Genomic DNA, 27621 nt, shown 5'->3' on the forward strand with positions numbered 1-27621 from the left:
AAAAATAGAAATACTATTTGATTTTCTTTTAAAATGGCAACTTGATTCTAGTATATCTGTACCTGAAATCATCTCCATTAAAGAAGTTTACTCCTGAGATGAAGGTACAGTGAAAAACACATTAGCATCATAGGTTAAAACCAATTGACAGCAGTCTTCTAAAAAATAATAATAATTCCGTCAAAAGCACCATAACAGGTTATGAAACTCCCAAATAGCTACAGCCCTAGGAAATACTTTTTAATTCAAAAAATTTTCATTGTTGGTCTTCTATGTTACAGGAAAAAATTAGTGAATCTGTTTGACTATATACCACCTCACAAGTCTGAGAATATGACATTTTTACACTAGTTTTCTACTTTCATTGTTACCAGTTAAAACCCATGTGGCTTTTAGCCTTTTACCTACCAAAAAAGGGGAGGGGCTTTCCCTTATAGTCCCCAGTCTTTTGAGGAACATTCCCCAACTAGATCTAATTCTGCATTAAGTTTTCCAGAGATCTATTAGGCACATCAGAACAGATTTCACCTGCTGTGAGATTTCAACACTGTATCTCCTGACTGAAATAACCAACTTGCAAGCTTCCACTAGTGACGTGAAAGGGTCATGGGGTGGGGGTGGTACGTAGGTACAGAGACACGTCACTGGGACCAGGTGTATAATTTTGCTAGTGAAACCGCCAGTACTTTTTTATTAGATTGAAAACACTGTAGTGAGTTTCCTAGAGATCTATTTACATTTAAGAGTTGAGCCATCCATGGCTCATAATGAAGCACACAATATTTCAGAAATGTCTACCTTGTTTCTACTCTGATAGTGATGTCTTTACTGGGGGAGAGCTAGCTAGCCTACTTTAAAGAGAAAGTTATTTATTATATTTTAAAACTCCAGGGAAGAGCTGGGTATGGAATAGCATTACTCTTTTTAAGCTTCCCCATCATGTTTTCACTGTACCCTTTCCAACTGTTTTGTCTCCATGGCAGAGAACTTCTTAACATCCTATTTCTCTTCCCACTTCGAATAAGTGAGGACAGGCTAGTGCCTGTTTTGTGGGAAGGCTCTCGAACAGAGAGAAAAGAATAAAACTTTGGATTAAATCTGAATCCGTGCCGCCTCTTTGAGTAGTGGTAGTGTAAACGATACAATCTAGAAACTCTCTTTCCCAGGAACTTGAACTGTTCATTTTCCAACCTAGAACAAACAGGAGACAAGCTCTCCATTCTGCATATCTGCTGCCCTGTTGAACCCAAATTAAAAGAAGAGGGAAACTCTCCAGCACCACTCCGTTCAGGCAATGATGATTGAACTGATTTTTTCTCCATTATTAGCTCATTAATAAAATTTGCCTTCTTTGGTGCACCAGGACCAAACCTCTCAACTGGTGGCAAAAACTGGGCACTGTGAGGTTTGCTTGCTTCTATTTGTGTGAGATCTAGGTAGCCTGGGTCTTCCAGCACGTTGACTTGGGACCCTGGGCTCAGGCTAGTTCTATCAGTGAACGAATCCACACGCCCATCATAGCCTAGATCGGCCGGTGCTGAGCACTGGTGCTGAGGCCAAGGGCGTTTGCACTCTCCATGATTCTCCTTATCATCCCCACCATCTTCTTGCCCTCCTTGAAAAGAGTTCTCTGTCCAATCTGATTCCTCACTAACATTTACAGCTTTGTTCATGTCCCTCAGGAATACCACAATAACAGTGATGTTATCACTTGACCCAGCATCACGAGCTGATGCCACTAATTTGTGGGCAACCATGCTGCTGTCTCCATTATTCTCCTTCAAGTGATCAGACACAACTTTCACTGCCTCATCAGGGTTCACGGTGTCATAGAAGCCATCACAGGCCAGAATGAGGTAGTCTTCAGTTCCATCCAGAACAGTAGAGGCAGAATCTGCATCCCCACAGATATATGGCTTATGTTCAGCATCTCCTGTGGGCATTAGAAAATACATCAGATTTTGGTCTATCTTGCATGTAAAAACGTTTATGGCCAGCTCAAATGGCCTAAGCAGAGAAGGGTGCTCTGTTGAGGGAACAGTATCAGCAAAGACACAGAGGTAACTGTTAGGGAGTAATTTGTACTTGAATATTGGGTGCTTGGAGTGGCAACAGACTGGAGACCTGGGGCCCAACTAAGCTAGGTTTCTGTCACCAGATTACTGAGATAATTCATCATCTACAGAGCATTCTGGAACTTTCAGATCCAGAGCACTTCCAGATCCCTTGCTTGTTTATATTCGTTGTTTTCCTTTAGTACTTGGAGAGAGCCTTAGCAAACAGGTCCTTTGCCTGTTGGGTAACCAAATAACATTACTACAAGGGATACTCATTTACCTCTTTACATAAAAAACATGGAGTATTGAGCAATCGTTCCTAGTTTAGGGTATCATAATTCACTGGCAAACAGTAGTTTAAAAAAATTTTTTTTTACAAAATGCTTTATCATTCTTAAAGTGGTAGCATATAGCTTAGTGGTTAACAGTGCAAGCCCTGGAGTCAGACTGCCTGCATCTGGATCTTAGCACTTGTTACTTACAAACCCTCTTCAATTACTGTCCATTTTATTGTACTAAAATTGAACTATCTGATTGGGGAAGATAAAATGAAGTTACATATACTTAATTAAACGATGTGGCCATATTGTCACTGTTTCTGATATCTGTTATAGGTTCTCTCCTACCCAAGTAAAGTTCTCTCCAATATTTCACATCCCTGTTTAATCCTCAGATAGGCCCAAAAAGCTCAATGGGAACCCTATGGATAACTCTGCTAGAACCACTGTGGGCCACATACCCTATCGAGCAGGCTGCATGACGGGACACCCTGAACAACAGATACTTACTTAATATTTAATTACCTGGGTTAGTTTATCTACAAAGTAAGAAACTAGTCTTTTTCACAGACTAAGGTAGCCAGAACCATCTTCCTCAAGTATGGTTTTGATTTCGTCAACTTCACTGCTATACTATGGCACCTCCCAGTAGCCTGTTAAAGCTAATTAAAACTTCCAATCAGGCTTCCCTGGTGGCGCAGTGGTTGGGAGTCCACCTGCCGATGCAGGGGACGTGGGTTCGTGCCCCGGTCCGGGAAGATCCCACATGCCACGGAGCGGCTGGGCCCATGAGCCATGGCCGTTGAGCCTGCGCGTCCGGAGCCCGTGCTCCGCAACGGGAGAGGCCACAACGGTGAGAGGCCCGCATACCGCAAAAAAAAAACCCAAAAAACAAAACTTCCAATCACTGGGGATTCAGTGTCCTCCACCAATCCACTTTACTAAATTTCCCCATTCCCTACTCCACCTGACTGTATTATTATCATCATTATTTTCTGAATTCCAACTCTAAAAATAAATGTGTTCTGAGTCATACTGTTCCCAAAAATCTTAGTGCTTCAATTAAAAGGCTACTGCAACTGTTAGGTTGGAACAGAACATACAAAGATCTGCACAGAGAAAATGCTGCCAGAATTCTGGCTTTTCACCTGATCTACTGTTGGATGTCAAATTCATGACACTCTGCCCCCAAATTTGGTGGGAGGGCATGACTATCCATTCCATTGTAGAAATGGCAACATCCTTTTGTCTAAAACTTTCTCTCTGCATATGCTAGATAACATGTGCCTCTTGTCAACTTTGGATCATAAATCTGAAGGGCTCATGGGGAGAAACAGTTGAAAAGCGTTGTATTTTTAAAGTGTTAAGTGTTATTTACTTTCTAAGCAGAGTTGAACTCTGCTCAGGAGTCCTTTTTCTTTTTTTTAATTAATTAATTAATTAATTTATTTATGGCTGTGTTGGGTCTCCATTGCTGTGCCCTGGCTTCCTCTAGTTGCGGTGAGCGGGGGCTACCCTTTGTTGCAGTGCATGGGCTTCTCATTGCGGTAGCTTCTCTTGTTGCGGAGCACAGGCTCTAGGCGTGTGGGCTCAGTAGTTGTGGCTCACGGGCCCTAGAGCGCAGGCTTAGTAGTTGTGGCGCACGGGCTTAGTTGCTCCGCGGCATGTGGGATCTTCCCGGACCAGGGCTCAAACCTGTGTCCCCTGCATTGGCAGGCAGATTCTTAACCACTGCGCCACCAGGGAAGTCCCAGGAGTCCTTTTTCTTGTCCTTATTTAGCCCCTGTTTTATTCCATGAGCTTTCCAAATCTTTCTCACATTCTTCAACTCTTTCCAATTAAGTTATTGGATTTTGGTAGATGGCCTAATTTCCTACTTCAAAGAAAATTAAGTTTATCAGGCCCGAATTCCCTCAATTCCTCCCTCCAACTTAAAAAAAAATCTTTAGTGATTCACCTATATCCACAACCATTTTCTATTTTCAAAATTCTATGACTTGACCTCTGCAGTATTTGACCCTATTGACTACATACTCCTACAAACCCCCTTCCCCAGCATCTGTGATACCCCATTTCTATGTCTCTGATCCCTTCCTGATTTTCTTCACTGGCTCCTTCACTTAAAATCACCAAAAATCATTGTGTGCTAAGACTGTGCCAGGCAGGGTTCTAAGTGTGGTGTGTGTATTATGCCATTTAATACAGAAACTCTATGAGTTAGATACTGTTACTATTCCTGCTTTACGAAGGGACAAACAGATACAGAGAAGTGCGGTAAATTTCTCAAGACCCACAGTTGGTAAAGTGGCAGAGCCAAGATACAAACCCAGAGAGCATGACTTCATGTTATTCTACAAGTAATGAGTCTCATCCTTGGTCTCTCTTCACACTAAATATTCCTGGGCAATGTCATCCATTCCTGTAGTTTCAACTAATATATATATACACACACACACACACACACACAGACACACACACACATATATCACTTCACAGGTTGCTAATATTATTGCCAAAATGGGGTGAATTCCCATATCTCTATCTCTAACTCAGAACTCTGCTCAGGTCCAGATCTGTATTTCCAATTGCATATAAATTATCTCTTCCAAGACATCCCACAGGCACCTAGAGTATAAAATATGTCCAAAATGAACTCATTATCTGCCCTCCTCCCCACTCCCAAACTGCTGCTGCTGCTTTATTACAAATGTTTTATCGTCTTCTCAGTCACACAAGTCCGAAACCTGGAAGTTAACTTTCCTCTTCCCCCACAAACTGTCGTTTCTGTCTCAGCAATTTATACCCTCCTCTGTATCCCTTTTTTAGCTGTCCTATCTCTGAAACAAGTAGTATCAACAGCCTCCTGAATGACCTCTCATCTAGGCTTTCTACTCTAGTTCGTCTTCCATAATTATTACAAATATTTATAAATACAAACCTGACCACATGGGCCCTCGTCTTATTCACCTGACAAAGTCCAGACACTTAGCCTGGCATTTAAGCCCCTTTGTACTCTGGTGCCAACACTTATCTCTTCCCACTCCCACCCTCTGCCCCAGCCTCCTGCACTTGTCACTGTTCCTAAAACAAGACATGCCCTTTGAGATGCCCATGTGTTTGTATTTGCCATACCTGGGATGTCCTTCTCTGCATACTATCCTCCATGTCCACTTCAGAAGTCACTTCCTCTATGAAGTCAGCCTGGTTTTCTCTTAGATTGTCACTTATTCAAGGACATTCTTTCCCTGCTTTTCCCCCTTGTGTCATATTTTTAGAAGCAAGAAATGATAAGTATCCTCTAGTATAAAGTTGGTTCTATAACAAGCATTAAAGTTACTTCTAAATACTCGGACAAAGACAGATCAAGAGAAGAGGTCTTTGGTTGGAGTTGTCAAAAATAATTCTATTTGAGGGTGTGTTTTAGAAATCAGAAATTTCTCCCTTTTGGCCTTATTCCAGAGTTCCTAATAACTCCCTCAGTCTAAGGTAAAGCCAGCTCTCAGTTTTTCAAGAGGTACTGCAGAATCTTTGAGCTTCCTCCTTCTCTCTCAGCCTCTGCTGCTCCCATTTGGGCCACTTCACAGCTTGCCAGCACCTTCCCAAAGAGTAGGAGGGAAATCACATCAGTGGTGAAACTGAAATCAGTCCTTTGAGATTTTGTTAATGTTCCTGGAATATTTTGGTAATGATAAGCAAAATTTGGGGATTAGACCTCAATTCCATTTGTCCATGTTATCCCTATGTCAAACTACTTCATTTATTTAGGAGGCAGTGACTGAGAACTGCAGTTTATATGCATATATGCATACCACCCATATAGACACATGCACATTGATTTGTTCTTTTTAAAAACACATAAAGTGGAGCTGAGCCATGAAGCCTAAAGCAACAGACCCAGGTGCAAAAGTGAAACAGACAGAAACAGCACTACAGCCCAATGCTTTGAACCACACCTTTGCATTCTGTCCAGACAGCTCAGCTGTTTACTCTCTCAATTTTAGACAAAGAGTTTTATCGACTTCCCCTTCTTTTAAAGAATTTAGGTCCAGGGAAGCAGATTCGCTGAAACCCCAGGGTTATCTGACAAATTACTATATTCCACATACAGTAAAATTAGTTTTCTAATTTTAATATAGTAAAAATTGTTTTCATCTAAAAAACACATTATTTGTGTTATTTTAGAATTCACTGAAAAAATTAAAGATATAAGCAAGGTAAAATATGGGGGGGAAGCTTCTATTTTATGGAAAGTACTGATTTAAGCTAAGCATGACCCAAAATGGAAGGAAAATCACTGTGGTTTTAAGCAGATTTGTATGCTAAAGATTAAAGGCTTCCATTAAAAAAAGAAACTTGTAAGAGAACATTTCTTAATATAGTTCTTTCAAGAATGGAATTTATATAAATGAGTAGGTTAAATAATTAATTAAAAGAAGCATTATCCAAATGTTATTTTAAACAGTAATAAGCACTCTGAAAATCTGTTATCTTCTCAGGTTCCCTTGTTGTATCAGATTAATATAAGACAGTGTTCTGGTAAAGGAAGTTTGGAGAAACAAAAATTAATCGGTTTTTCCTACCAATAGCTCTGGAGACCGACAGACTTCCATTCACCCTCCAGGCACCAAACCAGACTACACAACCTCCAAGGGCCTCAATTCGCTGCTTTTCGTCCTGTACAGTAACGTAATAGAAAGAAGCAAATAACTGGATTCAGGATTTATTCATCTACCTTAACAGTAAACAACAGATATAATACTCATCAGCTTCCTGGAACGCGTTCTCTTTATCATTCCTTTGGAAGGTGGGCGTGGTTACTGAGATAATGGTGATAATTGTACGTGAAAATCCGTGACTAGAAGACTGCCTTTGTGGCACGTGCCCTAACAGAACAGACCATACTTACCTCTCTGTCCGGTTTGTGTGGCTTCATTAGTTCAACAGCTTGGCCCTTTCTCACAAGCATAACCTGGGAATCACCTACCCAGGCCACATGTAGCATGTTGCCTCTGATAAAAGTCACCACTCCTGTGGTCCCGCATCTTAAGCTCTGAAAGTAATTTAAATAAGAGTCACTAAAAATAAGTAGACAGCAAATTGTCATTGAGAAGCAATTTATAGGTAATACAGACTTTTCAGTTGGAAGCTAGACTACTAATAGCTCGATTTCACAAATAGCACTTCCCATTTCTCAATGCATTCTTATGTGCTTGTATGTGTTTATATGTGCACACACACATACAGACCATTTTATCTGTGATGTGCAAGGCAGAGACAATTATCAATTCCATTTTATACACAGGTACTGTGGCAGGTTATGTGACTTGCCCAAGATCAGGTAACTGATTAGAACAGAACTGAAATTTTCTCCTCCTAGTCCAGTGCTAAGCCACTATATCAATCCTTAGAGTAAAGATTTCCATACTCTGGTCTCTGTTTTGTTCAGGGGGAGAGTCCTGGCTTCACAAAATAACATACAAAGCATCTGGTGTGTACACAACAAATGCTTCCATACTCTGGATATTAAAACAGGAGCCAAGAGATTACATACATCCCCTGGAGTGCTAAGTTGCTTGTACCTTTAAAAAACAAAAATAAAATCTCCTACAGTAATTTTAGGGACCTTTGCTTTCAGAACATTGCATAAAAAAACAAACAGCCTGGAATTTCATCACAATAGCTCAGTACCACTGTACTTAATACTACTGTCCTAAAATGACATCTCCATTTGACATGAGTCACTACCAAACGAGCATGACTTTCTGTTACTAAGGACTTGGCCTAAATTAGAACCAATGCGTCAAGATGGTAGAAGGCCCCTTGTATCCAATAAGAAAACAACTTCTCATTTTCCCTATATAGGGAAAGTTTGTTATAAATCCTCACCCACCAATAAAATGTCTTCCCACACAGAATGTTCAAAACCTCAGCCCCCTGGAACACACGATAAAGACACTTCAGTACATATGCCCCTGAGAGAACAGGAGGCAGGGCTGCTGCACAACAGGAATAGCTACTTTCTTCCCAGCAGTTAGCAGCACATGGAAGCACAAGGAGAAAAGTAACTGCTGAGACAAACCTAAATTATTCACGAGAACTGTTGGCAAGACTAAGAGACACTAGGATCATTGGCAAAGCAAATGAGGTGAACACGGTCAGAAAAAAAAGCCATGATTTTGAGGACACAGAGTCTAAAAGGGATAGAACGGAGGATGAAGAAGACAAGGTGATTCTCTTAGTTTCACGTTCATGATTTACAGATCACCTCTCAGGGGCCAGGTCTTGTCCTCAGTCAGAATGATGACAGCCGGCAGCTCCAAGACAGGCAGAACCAAGCAATGCCGGACCTCCAGAGACTGGCAAAGTCTGAGGTCAACAACTGTATTTTGTCTTCTAGCCCCACCTCTATTTGCAGACCACAGTGGTTACTATTGTTGGATCTGCATATTAATCTAAACCTGGGGTGCAGGTGGGGAGATAGAGAATATTGCCCTTGCTTAACACCAAGTAGTTCTGAATTATTGCTTCATTAATTCCAAACCCCACTGTTGCTGTGTAGCATAACTATGAGATCAAAGAAAAAGATTCAGTGATTACCCTGTTCTCTCCAAGTCCATTTCAAAAAGAGTTAATAATGTGTAAGTCATAGGGCAGGAATCTTATTTTCTGTGTGTATACAATTCTGCAATTACTTTTTAAAATTAAAAGTTATTCTCTTTCTGTTAGTCCCTAGTTGGAAATGAAGATAGAGTCCTGTAGTTAATTGTGTACCAATGCCCAGAATGATAATAGATAAAAATTTTTACTTTTAGATCTTAATTTAGAGCCCCTGTCGTTCATTCAGAGTAAAACCTTAGGTCTGATTAACCTTAAGAAATTAGGACATGAGCTCTGACCTTTCTTCCTGTTAAGAGAAAATCAGTTCAAGGATCATCTAAGGATTTACTCTCTCCAAACAAAACTTTGTTCAAGAGATACACAGCAAAACACTGCCGACCCATTTAGAACCAGCTGTATCGAGAAATCCCAGCTTCTGTTTCTCTTTTACAGACCACTGTTTTAATCACCATATCCAGATTTTGTCAGCAAAAGTCTGCTTAGAGAGATGGTCCTGGTGTGAACCTGACAGGCAATGGTGAATAAGATAAAAGTCACCTGCCAAATCCAGCAATGGACTGGCTTTCTAGAAAATTATAGCTTGGGAGTTTCTATACAGTACATCCTAGCACCCCACTAAATCTATTCCTAAAGAGAGAGTCAGAACTACAACAATCCAATACTGTGTGTCAAGAATATAGTTTGGAAGAGAGCTTTAAATAATGTCTACCACAAGAGAAAATCCAAAATAGCCTTTTAACCGCAGAACAAGTAGATCTCAGCTAATGCATCATGGCTGGAATTTATGTGGAAACGGCATACCTCCCTGGCTGCCTTCTGTACAAACCGCTCGTCAGTGACCCGGAAGGCCCGGCACAGGGCCTCAGCAGGATCATGGGGGAACATCTCCTGGCGTACTAAGTTAACATGCAGGTGAATGGAGGCATAAATGGCAGCGTCCACTCCCCCATGGCCATCAAACACTGCAAAGTAAGCTTGTTCTTCCTGGTCCTGTCAATAGGAACACAGAAACAGTTAAGGGAGTTAGGTATAGCATGACTCAAATGAGCCAGTCCCCCGCACTGCTGCCCATCCTCCTCCACTGCTTTGTCACCCAGATAATGAGACTAAATGTTTCCCTTTTCTGACGTGCCTGATCAAATGCTAAAATACCTGCAACATTAGGGCATCTGTGTTTACACACCAGAACACTGGAACACATCATGCCCAATTAGCTCAGGCTGAAGCGCCCTCTCTCACTGTGAAAGCTGTTGTCTTGTACCATGGAAACCACCTACATACACTGGCTTCAAAGTTGCTGTTATAAGTTGTGGGGAGGGGGAGAAAGAAAAGATATGAGGAGGAATTAAAGCAAAGGCTGTTCTGGATTGAGGATTTTTGTCAAAAGGAAAGTACTTTAATAAAATCAGAAACTGAGAACAATAGGAAATAACTGGCCTTCCAAGCACAAGGCCAATTATGTTAGATTGTTTAAAATACACAGAGAAAATGAGAGCATACACATACTTCTAAACTATAATATCACCTTCATAAATCATTCATGGTCACACTGTATTCTCACCATAAATAACACAGTCTTGGGCTTCCCTGGTGGCGCAGTGGTTGAGAGTCCGCCTGCCGATGCAGGGGACGCGGGTTTGTGCCCCGCTCCGGGAAGATCCCACATGCCGCGGAGCGGCTGGGCCCGTGAGCCATGGCCGCTGAGCCTGCGCGTCCGGAGCCTGTGCTCCGCAACGGGAGAGGCCACAGCAGTGAGAGGCCCGCGTACCGCAAAAAAAAATAACAATAATAACACAGTCTCTAAATTGGTTACCCAAACTTGAACCACATCAGATGTCTATGTCTTTGCCTAATCCCCTGATTCAAGATGCAGCTTCACATTTCCCAGCTCACCCTCTGCTTGAAGCCCTGTGGCAACTGCCAGAAGAGAGTCTTCCAAACCTGTGATTTGTCTTGACAACGGAAGCCTAATCACAAGAGTACCTTTAACTCATTAAGTACTTAGTTTTTTCTTTCTCCTCAACTCAAGTGTTTAAATCTCAGCTCTGGCTCACTTAGGAGATCTGTAACTCACTGAACTCTCACTGAGTTCTGGGCTCCTTTTAGGCAACACTATGTAATAATTTTCATTTGGAAGCTTTGACTTCTTCCTTGGGCTCTTGGAGAGTTGAGTCCAGGCCCTGTCATTCAAAGTGAATAAAATATACAAAGTAAAGCATATAATTTTCTTGTGCTTGTTTTTTCATCTATTAGGTAGGGATGAGTTGGTATCTCATGGGGATTTGGAAGGACTACTAAAATATACTAAAACAACAGGTATATTTGTGCTTTGAAAAAGTTCTTTTGAAACGAACTATTACATTTACAAAAGTACCAAATATAAATGTCCATAGAGTAACGATACAACCTAATATTATGAAATCTATATCTAATACAGATTATTACAACTAGTTAATTTAGCAATATAATCAAACCATCTATAATGCCACTGAAGATGACACTGATAAACAGAACTCTTTAGAAAAAAACTCTGACATGTAGAATTTCTACCTTGTACTAAAGAAGTACTCATTTTTCGACAAGGGGGTAATATCCAAACTATATTAAAATATATATAATATGTTAAAAACATTAAATATATAAAATATAAATATATTTATATATATATAAATAGTTCATACGAGTCAATATCAAAAAAAACCCAAATAACCCAATCAAAAAAAATGGGCAGAAGACCTGAACAGACATTTTTCCAAAGAAGATACACAGATGACTAACAGGCATATGAAAAGATGCTCAACATCGCTAATTATCAGAGAAATGCAAATCAAAAGAACAAAGAGATATCACCTCACACCTATCTGAATGGCCATCATCAGGAAGAACACAAGTAACAAATGCTGGAAAGAATGTAGAGAAAAGGGAACCTCCTACACTGTTGATGGGGATGTAAATTGATGCAGCCACTGTGGAAAACAACATGGATGTTCCTCAAAAAACTAAAAATAGAACTACCGTATGATCCAGCAATTCCATTCCTGGGTATATATCCAGAAAAAACAAAAACACTAATTCAAAAAGATACATGCATCTCAATGTTCATAGCAGCACTATTTACAATTGCCAAGATAAGGAAACAACCCAAGTGTCCATCAATAGATGAGTGGATAAAGAAGATGTGAAATAGATATATATTATCCAGCCATAAAAAAGAAATTCTGCCATTTGCAGCAACACAGATAGACCTAGAGAATATTATGCTTAGTCAAATAAGTCAAACAGGGAAAGACAAATACTATGTGATATCGCTTATATGTAGAATCTAAAAAATAAACCAAACAAACGTATATAATAAAACAGAAGCAGACTCACAGATATAGAAAACAAACTAGTGGTTACCAGTGGGGAGTGGGAAGAGGGGAGGGGTGAGATAGGGATATAGGATTCAGAGATATAAACTACTATGTATAAAATAAAAAAGCAACAAGGATATATTATATAGTACAGGGAATTATAGCCATTATTCTTCTAATAACTTTTAATGGAATATAATCTGTAAAAATACTGAATCATTATGGTGTACACTTGAAACACATTATAATGTAAATCAACTATACTTCAATTTTTAAAAAGGGATAAAGAGATGTGGTGTGTATGTATACACATACACACACACACAAAATAGAATAGTACTCAGCCATAAAAAAGAATGTAATTTTGCTATTTGCAACAACATGGATAGACTTGGAGGGCATTAGGTTTAGTGAAACAAGTCAGACAGAGAAAGACAAATACTGTATGTTATCACTTGTATGTGCAATCTAAATAAAAGAAATGAATATAACAAAATGGAAATAGGCTCACAGATACAGAGAACAAACTAGTGGTTACCAAGGGGAGAGGGAAGTGGGTGGGGGCAATGTAAGGGTAGGGGATTAAGAGACACAAATGACTATATATAAAATAAATAAGCTACAAGGATATAATGTATAGCACAGGGAATACAGCCAATATTTTATAATAACTTTAAATGGACTATAATCTATAAAAATTTTGAATCACTATATTGCACACCTGAAACTAATTATAAATCAAAATACCTCGATAAAAAATTCTTATTTAAAATAAATAGCAGTAAATTTTTTTTAATGTACTCATTTTTAAATAGCTCAATTGGCAGGATAAGGGTAAAATTGAAAAACTGCATGTCCAAGCAGTTTTTTTGGTTTTGGGGTTTTTTTGAATTTTTGAATTTTATTTATTTTTTTATATAGCAGGTTCTTATTAGTTATCCATTTTATACAGATTAGTGTATATATGTCAATCCCAATCTCCCAATTCATCCAAGCAGTTTTTAAATGATGAGTGGGCTGATATGGGATCATCACAAAGAGGAAGAGGGCAATAATAGCTTTATGTGGGCATGAGAATGTAACTTTACACAATGTGAGATTGGTGAGGAGATTCTTAAACAATATAACATCAGAAGAAACAAAGGAGCCAAGTGGATCTCTTTAAAAAAAATACTGATGTCTTCCCTGTTATAAAGATAATGTATGTCTATGGAAGCAACTTAAATGTCCATCGACAGATGAATGAATAAAGAAGATGTGGTATGTGTGTGAGTGTGTGTGTGTAATGGAATATTACTCAGCCGTAAAAAAGAATGAAATAATGCCATTTGCAGCAACATAGATGGGCCTAGAGATTATCATACTAAGTGAAGTCAGACAGAAAGACAAATACCATATATCACTTATATGTAGAATCTAAAATATGACACAAATGAACTTATTTATGAAACAGAAACAGACTCACAGACATAGAAAACAAACTTATGGTTACCAAAGGGGAAAGTGGGTGGGGAAAAATAAACTAGGAGGTTGGGACTAGCAGATACAAACTAAAATACATAAAACTGATAAACAACAAGGTCCTACTGTTTAGCACAGGGAACTATATTCAATACCCTATAATAAGGCATAATGGAAAAGAATGTGAAAAAGAATATATATATGTATTCTTCAGAATACATATATATATATATATTCATATAAAATAACTGAATCACCTTGCTGTACACCAGAAACTAACACAACACTGTAAATCAACTATACTTCAGTTTTTAAAAAAAGATAATGTATGTTTACTTGGACTAATAAGAAGTGTACAGAAGGAAATAAATATCTCTAATCCCACCATCCACAGATAACCAGTCTTTTTTCTATAAACGTAAATTTTTAATAAAATAAAATTAGAATCATAATGTACATAAAATTTTATATCCTGCTTTTTGTTATTTGCCTTATCATTAGCATTTCCCCCAAGTCATTAAGTATTTAAATGGATAAGTACTATACATCTTACGAGCATATCATAGTAATCATTTCCTATATATGACTTAGATCATTTCCAGTTTTTTATTAGTGATTATGTTGTGTAAAACATTTATGTCAAACAAAACATGTAAGAATTTCCTGCATTTCTTTTACCTTCTAAAAGTAAAAGTGAAATTATCGGGTTTCCCTGGTGGCGCAGTGCTTAAGAATCCACCTGCCAATGCAGGGGACACGGGTTCGCGCCCTGGGCCAGGAAGATCCCACTTGCCACAGAGCAACTAAGCCCATGCGCCATGACTACTGAGCCTGCGCTCTAGAGCCCGTGAGCCACAACTACTGAAGCCTGTGAGCCTAGAGCCTGTGCTCCACAACAAGAGAAACCACCGCAATGAGACGCCTGCACACCACAACGAAGAGTAGCCCCCACTCACCGCAACTAGAGAAAGCCCGCACGCAGCAATGAAGACCCAATGCAGCCAAAATTAAATACATAAAATATTTTTTTTTAAAAAGTGAAATTATCAAATCAAAGGGTGTGAGGGGCTACCCTGGTGGTGCAGTGGTTAAGAATCCGCCTGCCAATGCAGGGGACACGGGTTCGAGCCCTGGTCCGGGAAGATCCCACATGCCGTGGAGCAGCTAAGCCCATGCGCCACAACTACTGAAGCCCGTGCGCCTAGAGCCTGTGCTCCGCAACAAGAGAAGCCACCGCAATGAGAAGCCCGCAAAGCCGGCAAACCAAAACGAAGAGTAGCCCCCGCTCGCCGCAACTAGAGAAAGCACATGCGCAGCCAAAAATAAATAAATAAAAAAATTTAAAAAGGGTGTGAAAATTTATAAGGGTCTAAATATATGTTCCCAAATTGCCCTCAAGGTCTGTTTCACTACAGCAAAGCGCTCCTTTCTGAGTGAGGCCTTTGGGTTGATTTTTGAGGCAAAATGAAAACCAACCAGGTCAACAAACGGCCATGATGCCCTCAAACCTGAGTATAATCTTCAAGTGGGTGCAGTGATTTAAGGGCTGTTTATCACAGTACAGCCTTTAGGGGTTACATTTGCACGGGTGTGGTATTAGCTGATCTTTCTTGTAACGTAAGCACCAATTACCAGCCCACCATCACTGCTTACCAGACCTTGACAGTCAGCTAAAATTTAAAGTTAGCTGCTAAATGAAGGAAACAGTGTGCTTTGTATAAATCACTACATTGTACTTTTTAAGTTATGGACTTGAGTGAGGAAAAGCGGCAAGTGACAGGCATAGGAAACAAACCTACATCTGTTTGCATTAACATAATAGAAAAAAAAGAGGAAGATAAGAAAATGGTTATTAAATTGACAAGGCTCATATGATCCAATTTGTCAGTCACAGAGATTCATGAAATGCAATTCCAGCTACTTTCCTATCTCAGAAACCAAGATTTAAAAAGTAAAGTCACATGAGATCAGAAAACTGTCTTAGTCTTAAATTTATTCTTTTATGTTTGTGTTTTGTGTTGCTTCAGAAACATAGTAATGTGGGAACTTAATAGACAACGTTTGATTATACTATAGAAATAGGTTCCTTTTAAAAACAGCTTTATTGAGATATAACAGCTTTCTTTTTTGTTTATATGTTTATAGAATGTCTCTGGAAGGTTACACAAGGTCTGGTAACTTTGCTTGCCTCCGTGGAGGGGATATGAAGTGTCTGAGAGACAAGGATAAGAGAGGGATTTTTATTTTCCAATTCTAAACCATGTGAATGCATTACCGATTCAAAATAACGTAAAATACCTAGAGTCTGTCATACACAGTGAAGTAAGTCAGAAAGAAAAAGACAAATACCGTATGCTAACACATATATATGGAATTTAAGAAAAAAAAAATGTCATGAAGAACCTAGGGGTAAGGCAGGAATAAAGACGCAGACCTCCTAGAGAACGGACTTGAGGTTATGGGGAGGGGGAAGGGTGAGCTATGACAGGGCGAGGGAGAGTCATGGACATATACACACTAACAAACGTAGTAAGGTAGATAGCTAGTGGGAAGCAGCCGCATGGCACGGGGATATTGGCTCGGTGCTTTGTGACAGCCTGGAGGGGTGGGATAGGGAGGGTGGGAGGGAGGGAGACGCAAGAGGGAAGAGATATGGGAACATATGTATATGTATAACTGATTCACTTTGTTATAAAGCAGAAACTAACACACCATTGTAAAGCAATTATACCCCAATAAAGATGTTAAAAAAAAAAATAACGTAAAATAGTTCCTTTCCTTTCAACTAATGGAAGCAAATTTGTGCCACTTTGCCCTTAGTCCTATTCGAACCTATCAGAGATATTACTACAGCATATTAGAAGTTCTCTCGGTAGAAAACAGGCCTGTGGTGGTGTTTTGCTTTCCAAATCTCACTGACACTTCAGAAGTGCCCTTTACCTCTAGGTTGAAGAGCATATTGAAGTCAGGAATGCAGACATGTTTGTCCTCCATTTTCCTGCGCATGTTTTTGATGGCATGGATTGACGTCTCATAATAAAGCTGGGGTCTCCTGCGGAGAGGGAAGTCTTTCACCCAGCTGCAGCAAACCTCGTGTAGTTTACTGAAGACAGAACGGGCCAATTTCACTGTCTCAATCTCTGTGAAAGAAACAGAAACCCCCAGTGAAGACCCTTGTAAAACTGCTTTTCACTTGCCTGCTTGGTAAAGACCAAAGTAGGTCACCTTGGTCAAGCTCCTCCTTAATAGAAGAAGCTCCTCCTTCTCAAGAGAAGCGAAATGTTGCTGCTGAAGAGAGAAAATGACAACCTATCTAGCAGAAAACCATCAGCCAGCAGCTGCCACTAAGATATCCTTATGTCATGAGGAGAAAACCTCTGAGCAGGGCTGATCTATTCCTAGGCTGGAGTTCTTCCAGCCGGTGAAGTGCTCTGGCAACACCATCTAGTTCAGAGCACTTCTGTTTGGCTGCCAAGGTTATCATCTGGAAACCCAAGCCCCCTGTGCTTAGAAGAATGACTGAAATATGAACAGTGGTCATCCAACTAATTGGAATATGAAAGCCTTATGAAAACAGATCATTCATTTATAAACAACACGAATAAGAAGAGTTTACTTTGATTACCATTTGTCTTAAGTCTCTCTCTTTCTTCCTGACCTTTTCCTTTACCTCACTCCAGTTCCCTTACTTTTCTTTCCTGTAACTGATTATAATTCAGAACTAAATTATATATCTTTGTTATCTGATGTATTTTTAAATTAAAGTGGTAGGCAATAGCTTAAATAGTTTAACCAAGAGGTTAACAAATGAGTCTAAAAGTTTGATATTTCTCTAAGGAAAACATGCTTACATTCTGTCTATGTGTATAACCCTAGATAGAAGAAAAGAGATAGCAATCAGACGATTCTTCACCCTAGACTATTAAGTCTACTACTTGACCCATTAAGTGGAGTAGACTAAGCTCACTTCTGAGGCTCCCTTGCATCCCTCAGTGGATGGACAGGTGTGTAAGCCTTTCAAGCAACACTGAATAGTACTGAAGAGACTGTATCTCACATCATCTCCACTCAAGCGATCCTCTACTCAAATTGCAGCTGTTGAAATAACCAAGGGAAGATTAGGTTATCTCAGGCCAGTATTTTAGAGGGTCCCCCTACATCCCAAGTAAAAAAATTTAGAATTCTCCAAAAAAAATTTTTTTTTAACTTTACTCAATCAGATATAGCTTGACAGCCTGAGAATACGTGTGCCAGATTGGCACACATGTTGCACATACCTCTTCTGATCTAGAGCACAAATCTCAAAGAAGAGAGATTACGTGTTCTAGAATGGCCTGGGAACTTAGACTCCCATTTCTTTATTCTTTACCCTGCTGTTGCCTTAATCTGTAACTTTACCTGTTTTCTTATTCAGAATTCTTCTTTCAGTGACTATACTCAGAAATCTGGTCTCAAGGTTTTTGTTGCTTTTCTTTTTCTCATTAACATAGTACAGGGTGGCAAACCATGTTTGTGACTTTGTCCCCTTTGACATTTTTATATAACCGAAAGTCAGGGGTACATTTGAAAGAGAAAAGAAGTTCAAAGAGCAAGCACAACCTGAGGAGGTGTGTATAAGAGGGAAAAACTGAGGCCAGTAGACAACCCAACATTTAGCAACTCCAATCTTTCTGTTTGTTTGTTTAAAGCACCAGTTACCAGAGACTGTCTCTTTCAGCCAGCAATTACCTATTTGTATCTCTCCAACCCATCTGGTCTCTGCAACAGCATATCCCCCCAAATCCAGACCCTACATTTGGGTGTGCATTTGACTCAATCACAACAGAAGACTGCAAAACAATAAGTGAATTCAGAAACTTTGAGGGAGCATGGGGTGGGGTGAAACAAATAACTGATATTAACTACCAGGATAGTTCCCAGATTCCCAGATAATAATATAAAACATTATATCATACTTTGGTTTGATTATTACTGTTTATATGACTCTTAGTATATATACCTCTACTGTCCATTCAGGTAGTTTACTAGCTACATGTGGCTATTTAACTTTAAATTAACTAAAATTACATAAAATTTAAAATTCAGTTTTTTGGTCACATTAGCTATATTTCAAGTACTCAGTAACTATATATGGCCACTGGCTACCACATTGGACAATGCAGGTAGAGAACACTTCCATCATTGTGCTGTCTACTGGACAGCCCTGGTGTAGACAGATTAAATTGATCAAGGGAAGCAATACCAGCTTTCTCTGATATTCAGTAGACCACTAGATCTGTCTTTGATCACACCATCTATTATAGCTCTTACCACAGTTTTAAAAAATGTATAACATTTATTGACTATATGCTACATTCTATGTCTCTGGAACATATCACAAACAGGCAATACCATTCTCAGTGAGTACTGCCTGTGAGTCTATGTGAGTCTATCTGTGAGTCTATCTGACTCACACCCATGCTCTACTTTTCCCAAATTAGATAGCAGATAGAGACTGTGTCTTAATTGTCCTGGATCAGTCATAGTAAGTACCTAGCAGATAGCAGGAGCTCACAAGATGTTGACTAAATAAATGAATAAGCAAACTTTAATAACCACTAAAATATTAAAATATTTGTATGCTTCTTGGTTGTTAATTCTTCTTCACTGATCTCTCCAACTGTTTCTACAATGACGCCATTCTTTAAAAATTACTATAACTTTATAACGTGCTTTAATATGAGGAGAACTAATTTTCCTATCATTCTGAACTTTAAAAGACGTCACTTGGGTAGTTTGACATGTTTATTCTTCCAGATGAACTAATTATTTTGTCAAAGTTTGAGGGGGAACTGTGTTGCCATTGTGTTTGGGATCATATTGAATTTACAGAGTTATTTGGGAAAAAATTGACTTCTTTTTCATATTAAGTCTTATTCGGGAATAAGTTATACTGTTTCATAAATTTAAATCCTTTGTTTGTTGCTCAATAGAGTTTTAACATAGGTCCTTCTTATTTCTTACTGAATTTATTCCTAGTTATTTTATTTATTTGCTACTCTGAGTCAGAACTTTGTTTTCATGTGTTATTTGCCACCTAGCAAACATTCCTCTTTCTACCAGGAACATTTCCTTCTCTACTCTCAGTCCATGTGCATCTAGGGGTAAAACGTTATTCAGGTCTAGCCAATTAGGAACCACATTCCTCTGGCCACAGTTATTCGTTCAGGAAAGGGAAATAACCTAAGCTGGGCTGATTACAGTGAATCCTGTGACTTATGTAGGAGCAACTGAGTAAAGTCGCTCTTATTTTCCTGCTTGTTTTGAACCTGGGCAGATGAACATCTGGTGCTCCTAGCAGCCATTTTGCCATCCCACAGAACCTGAAAATAAAATCAAGATGAAAAAGAGTACAGCTGATGGTTGGAGAAATGCCAGGTCTTTATGACATCATGTGAAGCCTTGAATCTAGCTGTGTAGCCCTTACCTGAAGGGGAGCCAGTAAATTGTTTTGCTGAAGCCAGCGGTCACTTGCAGCTAAAAAATTCTTTAGTATATACTTTAAGCATACCTGCTAGGTTTTTGGTTTGAGCCAAATCTGGTCCTACAGTGTCCAAGATGTATCCATCTAGTTCTACTCTATTAAGTGTATTTTAAAAATTAGGAATGAATATTGAAGTTTATCAAATGCTTCTTTGGGCATCCTTAGAGATTATTCTGTTTTTTTCTTTTGACCTATTAATATACAAATTATGTAATAAATGTCCCAATATTTTTGTTTTTTTCACTGCTGTTTCCCCAGGACAGTGCTAAGCTATAGTAAGCCCTCAATAAAATACTCATTAAATGAATTGTTGTACTCAATATACAAATATTTCACTTAAGATTTTTTACATTGATTACTAAGACTTATCTCTCATTCCTTATTTTAGTTTTGTCTTAGGCAAGTTTTGGTATCAGTGTTATGCTGTGCAAATTTTCCTTCTTTCCCTATGCAATTGGATAATTCATTTTAAAAAGCAATGGAATTATCTGTCTTGTTTGAAAATGTTCACCTGTAGAATCACCTATGCCTTTTGTCCTTTTTGACAATCTTCTCAATTTCTTTCTTCTTAGGTGAAGTTTTGTTAACTTGTATATTTCTAGAAGATACCCAGGTTTTCAAATTTATTTTCACAAAGTTTTCATAATTTCTTTTAATATCCTCTGTATTAGTGATCATTTTCACCTTCTTGTTTTTAATTTTTACATTGGTATATTTTAAATTGATTTTAGGTTTTCTGGACAGGAGTTATGTCTGCCAACAGAAATGCAAGGTTGTTTAACAAACATTGTTAGGGATGACATAAACATTAAAAAGAACTTTAAGGTAAGGATTTTTCTTCTTTAAGTCTGTTTTTGGAAACACCTAAGAGAAAAGTCAAAGGGCATTTCAGTGGGGACTTCAGTGCCTTTAAGACAATGACAGCAGGCCTTATTCAGTATGCTCATTTCCCACTCTGATGTATGGCTAAACACAATACGCCCTGTAGAGATTCTCCTCAGTGCAGTTCACACTGAGTGATTTGGGTTAAAGAGAGGAAGGACGTGCAAACAGTCTGGAACTATAATAGATCATTCTGAATCACAGCAGTGGCACGGAGACATTACTGGGTAGTCTCTTGGGAAAATATGAAATCTGAATGACCAATGATATCCACCAAAACAATAATCCTTAATTACACTTTCGCTATCTTATGGGGGTTCAGAAAATTCTTCCAAAGTAGGCACGTAGGGCAACACTTCCATCTTGCTACGTTAAGTATTCTCCTGCAGGAAGTGGTGTAAGAACATCAGTATATAAATAATTGCTGCTTGAAATGGAAAAATAAAATTAAATTAAAAAGGGTGCGAAAAAGAGAAAATTGTCCAAAGTAGCAGTCCACCCCCTCACAGCTGTAAATTACTCATCAGTCGTTAATGTCACTGTACTGAGCTGGAGCTGAGTCAGCCATCACCCTGGCTGCAGTGAAGCAGAATTTAATCTCCCTCATCTTTTCATTATAGGGCTTTTACTTCATGCATCAGTACAAGAGGAAAGACCAATGCTTTGCAGCAGGAATTCCATCCAACTTGACTCTGGAACAATTTGGTTCCAAGTGAATCAATTACTCTCAGTAAAAACAAGCAGAGGAATTCCTTCTTTGCCAGTTTTCTGTCAAAAATTATCTAGAGAGATAAAGGAAGAATAAGAATGTTTATTTTTATATCTGCCTCACATTCTCTGGAATCCAGCTGTCCTGATTCATTAATATACGCTTTGTTCCTTCTGCACCATGTTTAAAGGCAAATGCTTAAAATAGAACAAACAGTGAAATATTAAAATTCCCAACAATTTTGAGTAGCCATTCCCTAATTTTTACAACAATTGGTATTTTTTTAGTCTGTCAAATATGTATAAGGCTAACACATTAATAAACATGCCTTCGTTAATAATTAAAGCCTCATAATTTACCTGGAAAAAAGATGTACAATGATCCAGGCAATTAAATCACATTACATAACTGTCACCTCTCCATTTATCTAGGTATTATTTATGATAACATACTGTTACGATAATCTCTCACTCCAGTTACCTTCATGTGGTTTCAAAATATGCCTGTATTTTTCCCTCTTTTCCCTACTTTTATTGATTAGTTTGAAAAAAATTTTTTTGCTTTTTTTTCTCTTGCTACTACTATTAAAATCAACCAGTGGGTAAACATAATTAGATATAGTATTTTGTAGACATTTTCTGTGAATCACTACACAGGAGAAGATTTTAATATTTTAAAACAAATAATGCAGAAAAGTACTTACCCACAGTCCCCTCTGTGCCATCGGTTTCCTTTGGAATATAATGTGCAGAAAGATCACTCTGAAGGACTTCATCTGATGTGGCTCTGGCTAAAGCAGCAGCCAAAAAGGAAGGGCAGTTACTAAAAGAGAAAAAAAAAGGCTATTTCAGTAAGAATTAGGAACCATCACATTTTAAATTATTACTAATTACTTATTAATTATTAACATTATCTCAAAACAAAATTATACCTTTAAACAATATTCACTACATATTTGTTGAGGGCATATAATATGGTAGGCAGTCACCTAGGCACTGGGTATACACTGGTGAATAATACAGATATGGCCCCTGACCTGGGGAGGCTTAGGGAGACAGATGATAAGTAAACAGATAGGATATAACTTAAAATTGCGATACGTTTTATAAAGGAAACAAATAGGATTGAAAGTATGAAAGGGAAGTACCTACTTAGAATAGTCAGGAATGCCATACCTCAAAGGATGAGAAAGACGCAGTTATGTGGAAGTGGGAAGCTGGGGGAGAATATTCCAGACAGAGAAAACAGCATGTGTACAGGCCCTTTCTGAAAGCTTGGTATGTTTGAGGAACCGGAAGAAGCCCAAAGAAGATAAAGTATAGTGGGTAAGGGGGAAAGTAGTGAGGAATAAGGTCAGAGGAACAGGAACAGGCCAGTTACATGGATCTTTTACTCAAAATGCAGGGGGAAGTAACTGAAGATTGTGAGCTAGACAGTGTCATAACCAGGCATATTAATTAAAATACTACTTTGACTGCTGTGTCAAAGAAAATTGGACGGCAGCAAGAATGAAGGAGGGTGACCAATAAGGAGACTGTTGTAATCCAGGTGAGATTTTTTTAAAAAAGTGATTTTGGAGAAAGAAAATATAGAACCTGCTGATTACTGTATGTAGAGGTGAGAGACAGAAAGGAATGAGGCTGAGTCCTAAGGTTTTGGTCTGAGCAACTCGGTGAATGGTGGCATCATTCACCTAGATGAAGAAACCAGGAAAAGACAGATTTGTGGAGGAAAAGGGTAAAGTAGAAAATAAGAATTCATTTTAGCCATGTTAAGTTGGAAAAATCTGTGAGATATCCTTGTGAAGGTGTCAGATGGCTAATTATATATTTTAGTGTGGAGCTCAGAGATGTCAGGAAATTTGGAAGTCATGAATGTATGGATGGGATTTAAAACTATGGAAATAGAGGGGAATTCCCTGGCAGTCCAGTGGTTAGGACTCCGCAATTCCACTGCAGGGGGCATGGGTTCCATCCCTGGCGGGGGAACTAAGATCCCACAAGCCGCGAACCGTGGCCAAAAAAAAAAAAAATTTTTTTTTTAAACTATGGAAATAGAATAGATCACATAGAGAAAACATAAAAAGAGAACTACTATGGACCAGTGACTTCTATGTGCCTCCTGTTTTCCCCCTTTTGGAATAGTAAGTACCTTCCCAACATACGCATTGTATGTTGGGTAGTAGTGGGGAAGGGGGTAGATAATATGCCTCTTTAGTCCCCAAGTTTTCAAATCAAATGGAACTATATTCAAGGAGCTGTCATCAAGAAATTATACCCAAGGAATCTCACCTGGACCTGACCTCGCTGAGATCCTGAACCTCAAGCCTGAGCCTGATGCCATTAAGGGATGAAACTTTGGGAGACTTTGTGGGGAGGGTGAGTGATTTTTTTGCATGTGGGAAGGATGTGAATTGTGCGGGCAGAACAGACGGTGGCAGATTGTTTCTCTAAAAAAGGTCACAGCAATATTTCTGGTCCTACATGCTCTTTAAGAACTTTACCGTTCCAAGTGAAGAGGCAGAATCTGTTTTCCCTTCTTTGAATGTGAATGAGACTTTGACGAAAAAAAAAAAAAGTGGCAAGAGTGATGCTGTGACTTCTGGGATTTGGTCATAAAAGACTACAAGACTTCCCCTTGGCTTTCTCTTCTCTCTTCCTCTCTCTTCCTCCCCTTTCTCCTTTTCCTCCCCTTCCTCTGCCATTCCCCTCCCTCTGGGACATGGACAGGTTCATGTGGGTGTCAGCTGAGGCTCCCAGTCAATGGCTGTTATCAACTGCCTGACATGTAATGGCAAAGGCCTTCAGATGATACCAGTCCCAGCCTGAGGCCCCAGACATCCTGGAACAGAGATAAGCTGACCCTGCTTTGCCCAGTCTTAATTCCTGGCCCAAAGAAACTATGAGCATCATAAATGATTGTTTTATGCCACTAAGTTCTGTGCTAATTTGTTACACAGCCATAATAACTGAAAACCCAACACTGAGAAGCTTGGTGGAAGATAAGGAACCTATAAATACTGGAAAGACAGCAAGATAAGTAAAAGGTGAACCAAGAGAGTAGAATATTTGAAGAACAGAATGGTCAACTGTGTCAATACTACTGAGAAGTCAAACAAGATAAGGGAAAAATCAGATACTGAATTTAATAACATGTAAATAAATCATCACTGACTGGGCACAAAGACAATTCAATGGGGAAAAAAACAGTACTTTCTACAAATGGTGCTGGGACAACTGGACATCCACACACAAAATAATCAAGTTAGTGTCTTTCCTTACACCATATACAAAAATTTACTCAAAATGGATCATGGACCTAATTATAAGAGCTAAAACTATAAAAATCTTAAAAGAAAACACAGCAGTAAAACCTTAAGACCTTGGATTAGGCAATGGCTTTCCTAAATATGACACCAAAAATACAAGCAGCAAAAGTAAAAAAGAGTTAAACTGAACTACATCAAAATTAAAAACCTGTGACGCAGTGGTTGGGAAGCTGCCTGCCAATGCTGGGGACACAAGTTCAAGCCCTGGTAGGGGAAGATCCCACATGCCGCGGAGCAGCTAAGCCCATGCGCCACAACTACTGAGCCTGCGCTCTAGAGACTGTGAGCCCCAACTACTGAAGCCCGCGCGCTCTAGGGCCCGTGCTCCACAACAAGAGAAGCCACCGCAATGAGAAGCCTGCGCACCGCAACGAAGAGCAGGCCCCACTCGCCGCAACCAGAGAAAGCCCGCACGCAGCAACAAAGACCCAACGCAGGCAAAAAATAAAATAAATAACACTATAGAAATATTAAAAACAAACAAAAAAGAATTTTAGTGGTAGTGGTAGCACTTGGGCATATAACCTAAAAGGATGGAGTGTTGTAGTCTGAGAACAGGATACCTGTGTGTATGATTTTGGAGCTGGTGCAATTTTTGTGATAACAGGGTTTAGGTGGGACCAAGAAAGTGAGTGGTTTAGAAAGAGATAAAATGTTTATGTTCTAAGTCCCCAAGGGAAAATAAAAAACTTAGAAAATTCTGTTTATCATTCATCAGTATTCTTCAAATTGTAGATTATGATCCATTTAGTGGGTAAATCAATTTATGAACTGTGAGCATTTTTTTTAAAAAAAGGAAATAGAATAAGGTGCATGAGGTAAAGGTAAGTATTCCAGATATATATTAAGTATATACTGAATCCTGATTATGATGAAAAAATTTTTGAAAGTTACTATCCTTTAACAATTATGAAATAAATTGATGGCATCCTTTGAAATCCAAATGCTTTATAAACAATATCGCCATTTCTCCTTTCATGCTAAGTTAACCGAATTTTTCTTGATGAGTCAAAATCTTCCTTCATAGACCTAAACTCTTTGTCAGCATTGCCTGTCTTTACCTTTCATCACGCTTTATTTTGATTAACTGGACACATCCAGATATTTTGCCCAAGTGGACTTTTAGTATATAGTTATAACATTTACTTGGTCCCTTTGCTGTTTTAAAATTAATGTTTAAAAAAACCTGAAAACCTTTATTGCAACCTTGTTCCCAAGAGTTGCCCCCATAAAGGATATCTTTTGTATAATTATTAAACTATCTGGATCTCGTTCACCAAAGGTAAGAATGTGAAAACTTCAGAGAATAAGGCAAGAACCATTAGTCTCATTAATGTGTCATCTGCAATACATTTTTAGTCGCAGTTAATGTAATTTTTTACTTTTTGTCAGACAGAATGAAAATATTTTCAGTGAAGTAGGGAGGAGGATTAGCTGATGAATAGCTAGAGATAAAACATCAAGCTAGACACCTCACCCACATCAGCTATTCCTACATGTCAAAAAGCTACAACATTTAGCATGAATAAGTTCCTATGGTTTTGACTCTGATTGAAAGTGATTATTTCTGAAAAATCAGAATTGCAAATATATTTTAAAACATAGTCACATCAGAGAATATTTGATCAACTCAAATGAAAGCTTATCATTAAAGCTTGTCATTTCTAAGAGAACTACCAAGAGAAACTAACATGATAATAACATAGCAAACTGCTTGCTTTCATCGTTTCTCATACAATACTTGAAAGATCCCTATACAGCAGGTTTTAGAGTTTTAAAGTTTGGCAAATGTATTACATAGAAAATATCAGAGGAGGGCCAGTAATCAAGGCAATCTGGGGAACTGGGATTACAAATGTTACTATGTTGAGAACATTGCTGAAGAAGAGTATGATTAGAAATTTTTTAACTTTTGCAGTATGTGTCATTTTGGGGGACTGGCTCTTTTAAAATCAAATTAATCTTGTTAAGGCCCTTCAAATATAGTCCAAGAACACTCTTTTGCTATTTACTTATATTAACAGATATTTATAAGTGCTTATTACCATTCCTATCTTCAAGCAGTTCACATCCTGCAAATAAACGGAAATACGTTTTCATACATACCAATTTGTTACTTTCTTGTTTGTTTTGGGAATACAAGTACAGACTTTATATAGTCATAGATAAAAATAAAATCTTTAGTTTATGTCTAAGTCATATACGAACTATATGCATAAACACCTTTTGAACAATGTTGAGATATCATTAGGGGTCTGGTTAGTTTTAAATTTTATTTATTTATTTTAAATTAATTAATTTTTGGCTGTGTTGGGTCTTCATTCCTGCACGCGGGCTTTCTCTAGTTGCAGTGAGCAGGGGCTACTCTTCATTGAAGTGCATGGGCTTCTCATTGCGGTGGCTTCTCTTGTT

At 38.6% G+C, this 27621-nt stretch overlaps 2 protein-coding genes across 2 annotated transcripts in view; one reads left to right on the forward strand and one right to left on the reverse strand.

Annotated features, from left to right (window-relative positions):
• Positions 1-21888, forward strand: part of TRIM37 (tripartite motif containing 37) — a gene marked incomplete at its 3' end in the record, with an annotated part of 154439 nt that extends 132551 nt beyond the window's left edge. The window contains exons 25-26 of the mRNA XM_082678832.1: positions 21022-21115; positions 21793-21888. Coding sequence (XP_082534958.1) covers positions 21022-21115; positions 21793-21888 — 190 coding nt within the window. The remainder of the gene's footprint in view (positions 1-21021; positions 21116-21792) is intronic.
• The window catches only part of PPM1E (protein phosphatase, Mg2+/Mn2+ dependent 1E), a gene marked incomplete at both ends in the record, with an annotated part of 186597 nt that continues 159848 nt past the window's right edge, over positions 873-27621 (reverse strand). Inside the window, 6 exons of the mRNA XM_082678834.1 lie at positions 873-1933; positions 6916-7009; positions 7242-7385; positions 9755-9943; positions 16708-16907; positions 22585-22703. Of these exons, the coding sequence (XP_082534960.1) occupies positions 873-1933; positions 6916-7009; positions 7242-7385; positions 9755-9943; positions 16708-16907; positions 22585-22703 (1807 nt within the window). The remainder of the gene's footprint in view (positions 1934-6915; positions 7010-7241; positions 7386-9754; positions 9944-16707; positions 16908-22584; positions 22704-27621) is intronic.

The sequence above is a fragment of the Grampus griseus genome (genome assembly GCF_964374135.1).
Source record: "Grampus griseus genome assembly, chromosome: 20".
NCBI lineage: Eukaryota > Metazoa > Chordata > Mammalia > Artiodactyla > Delphinidae > Grampus > Grampus griseus.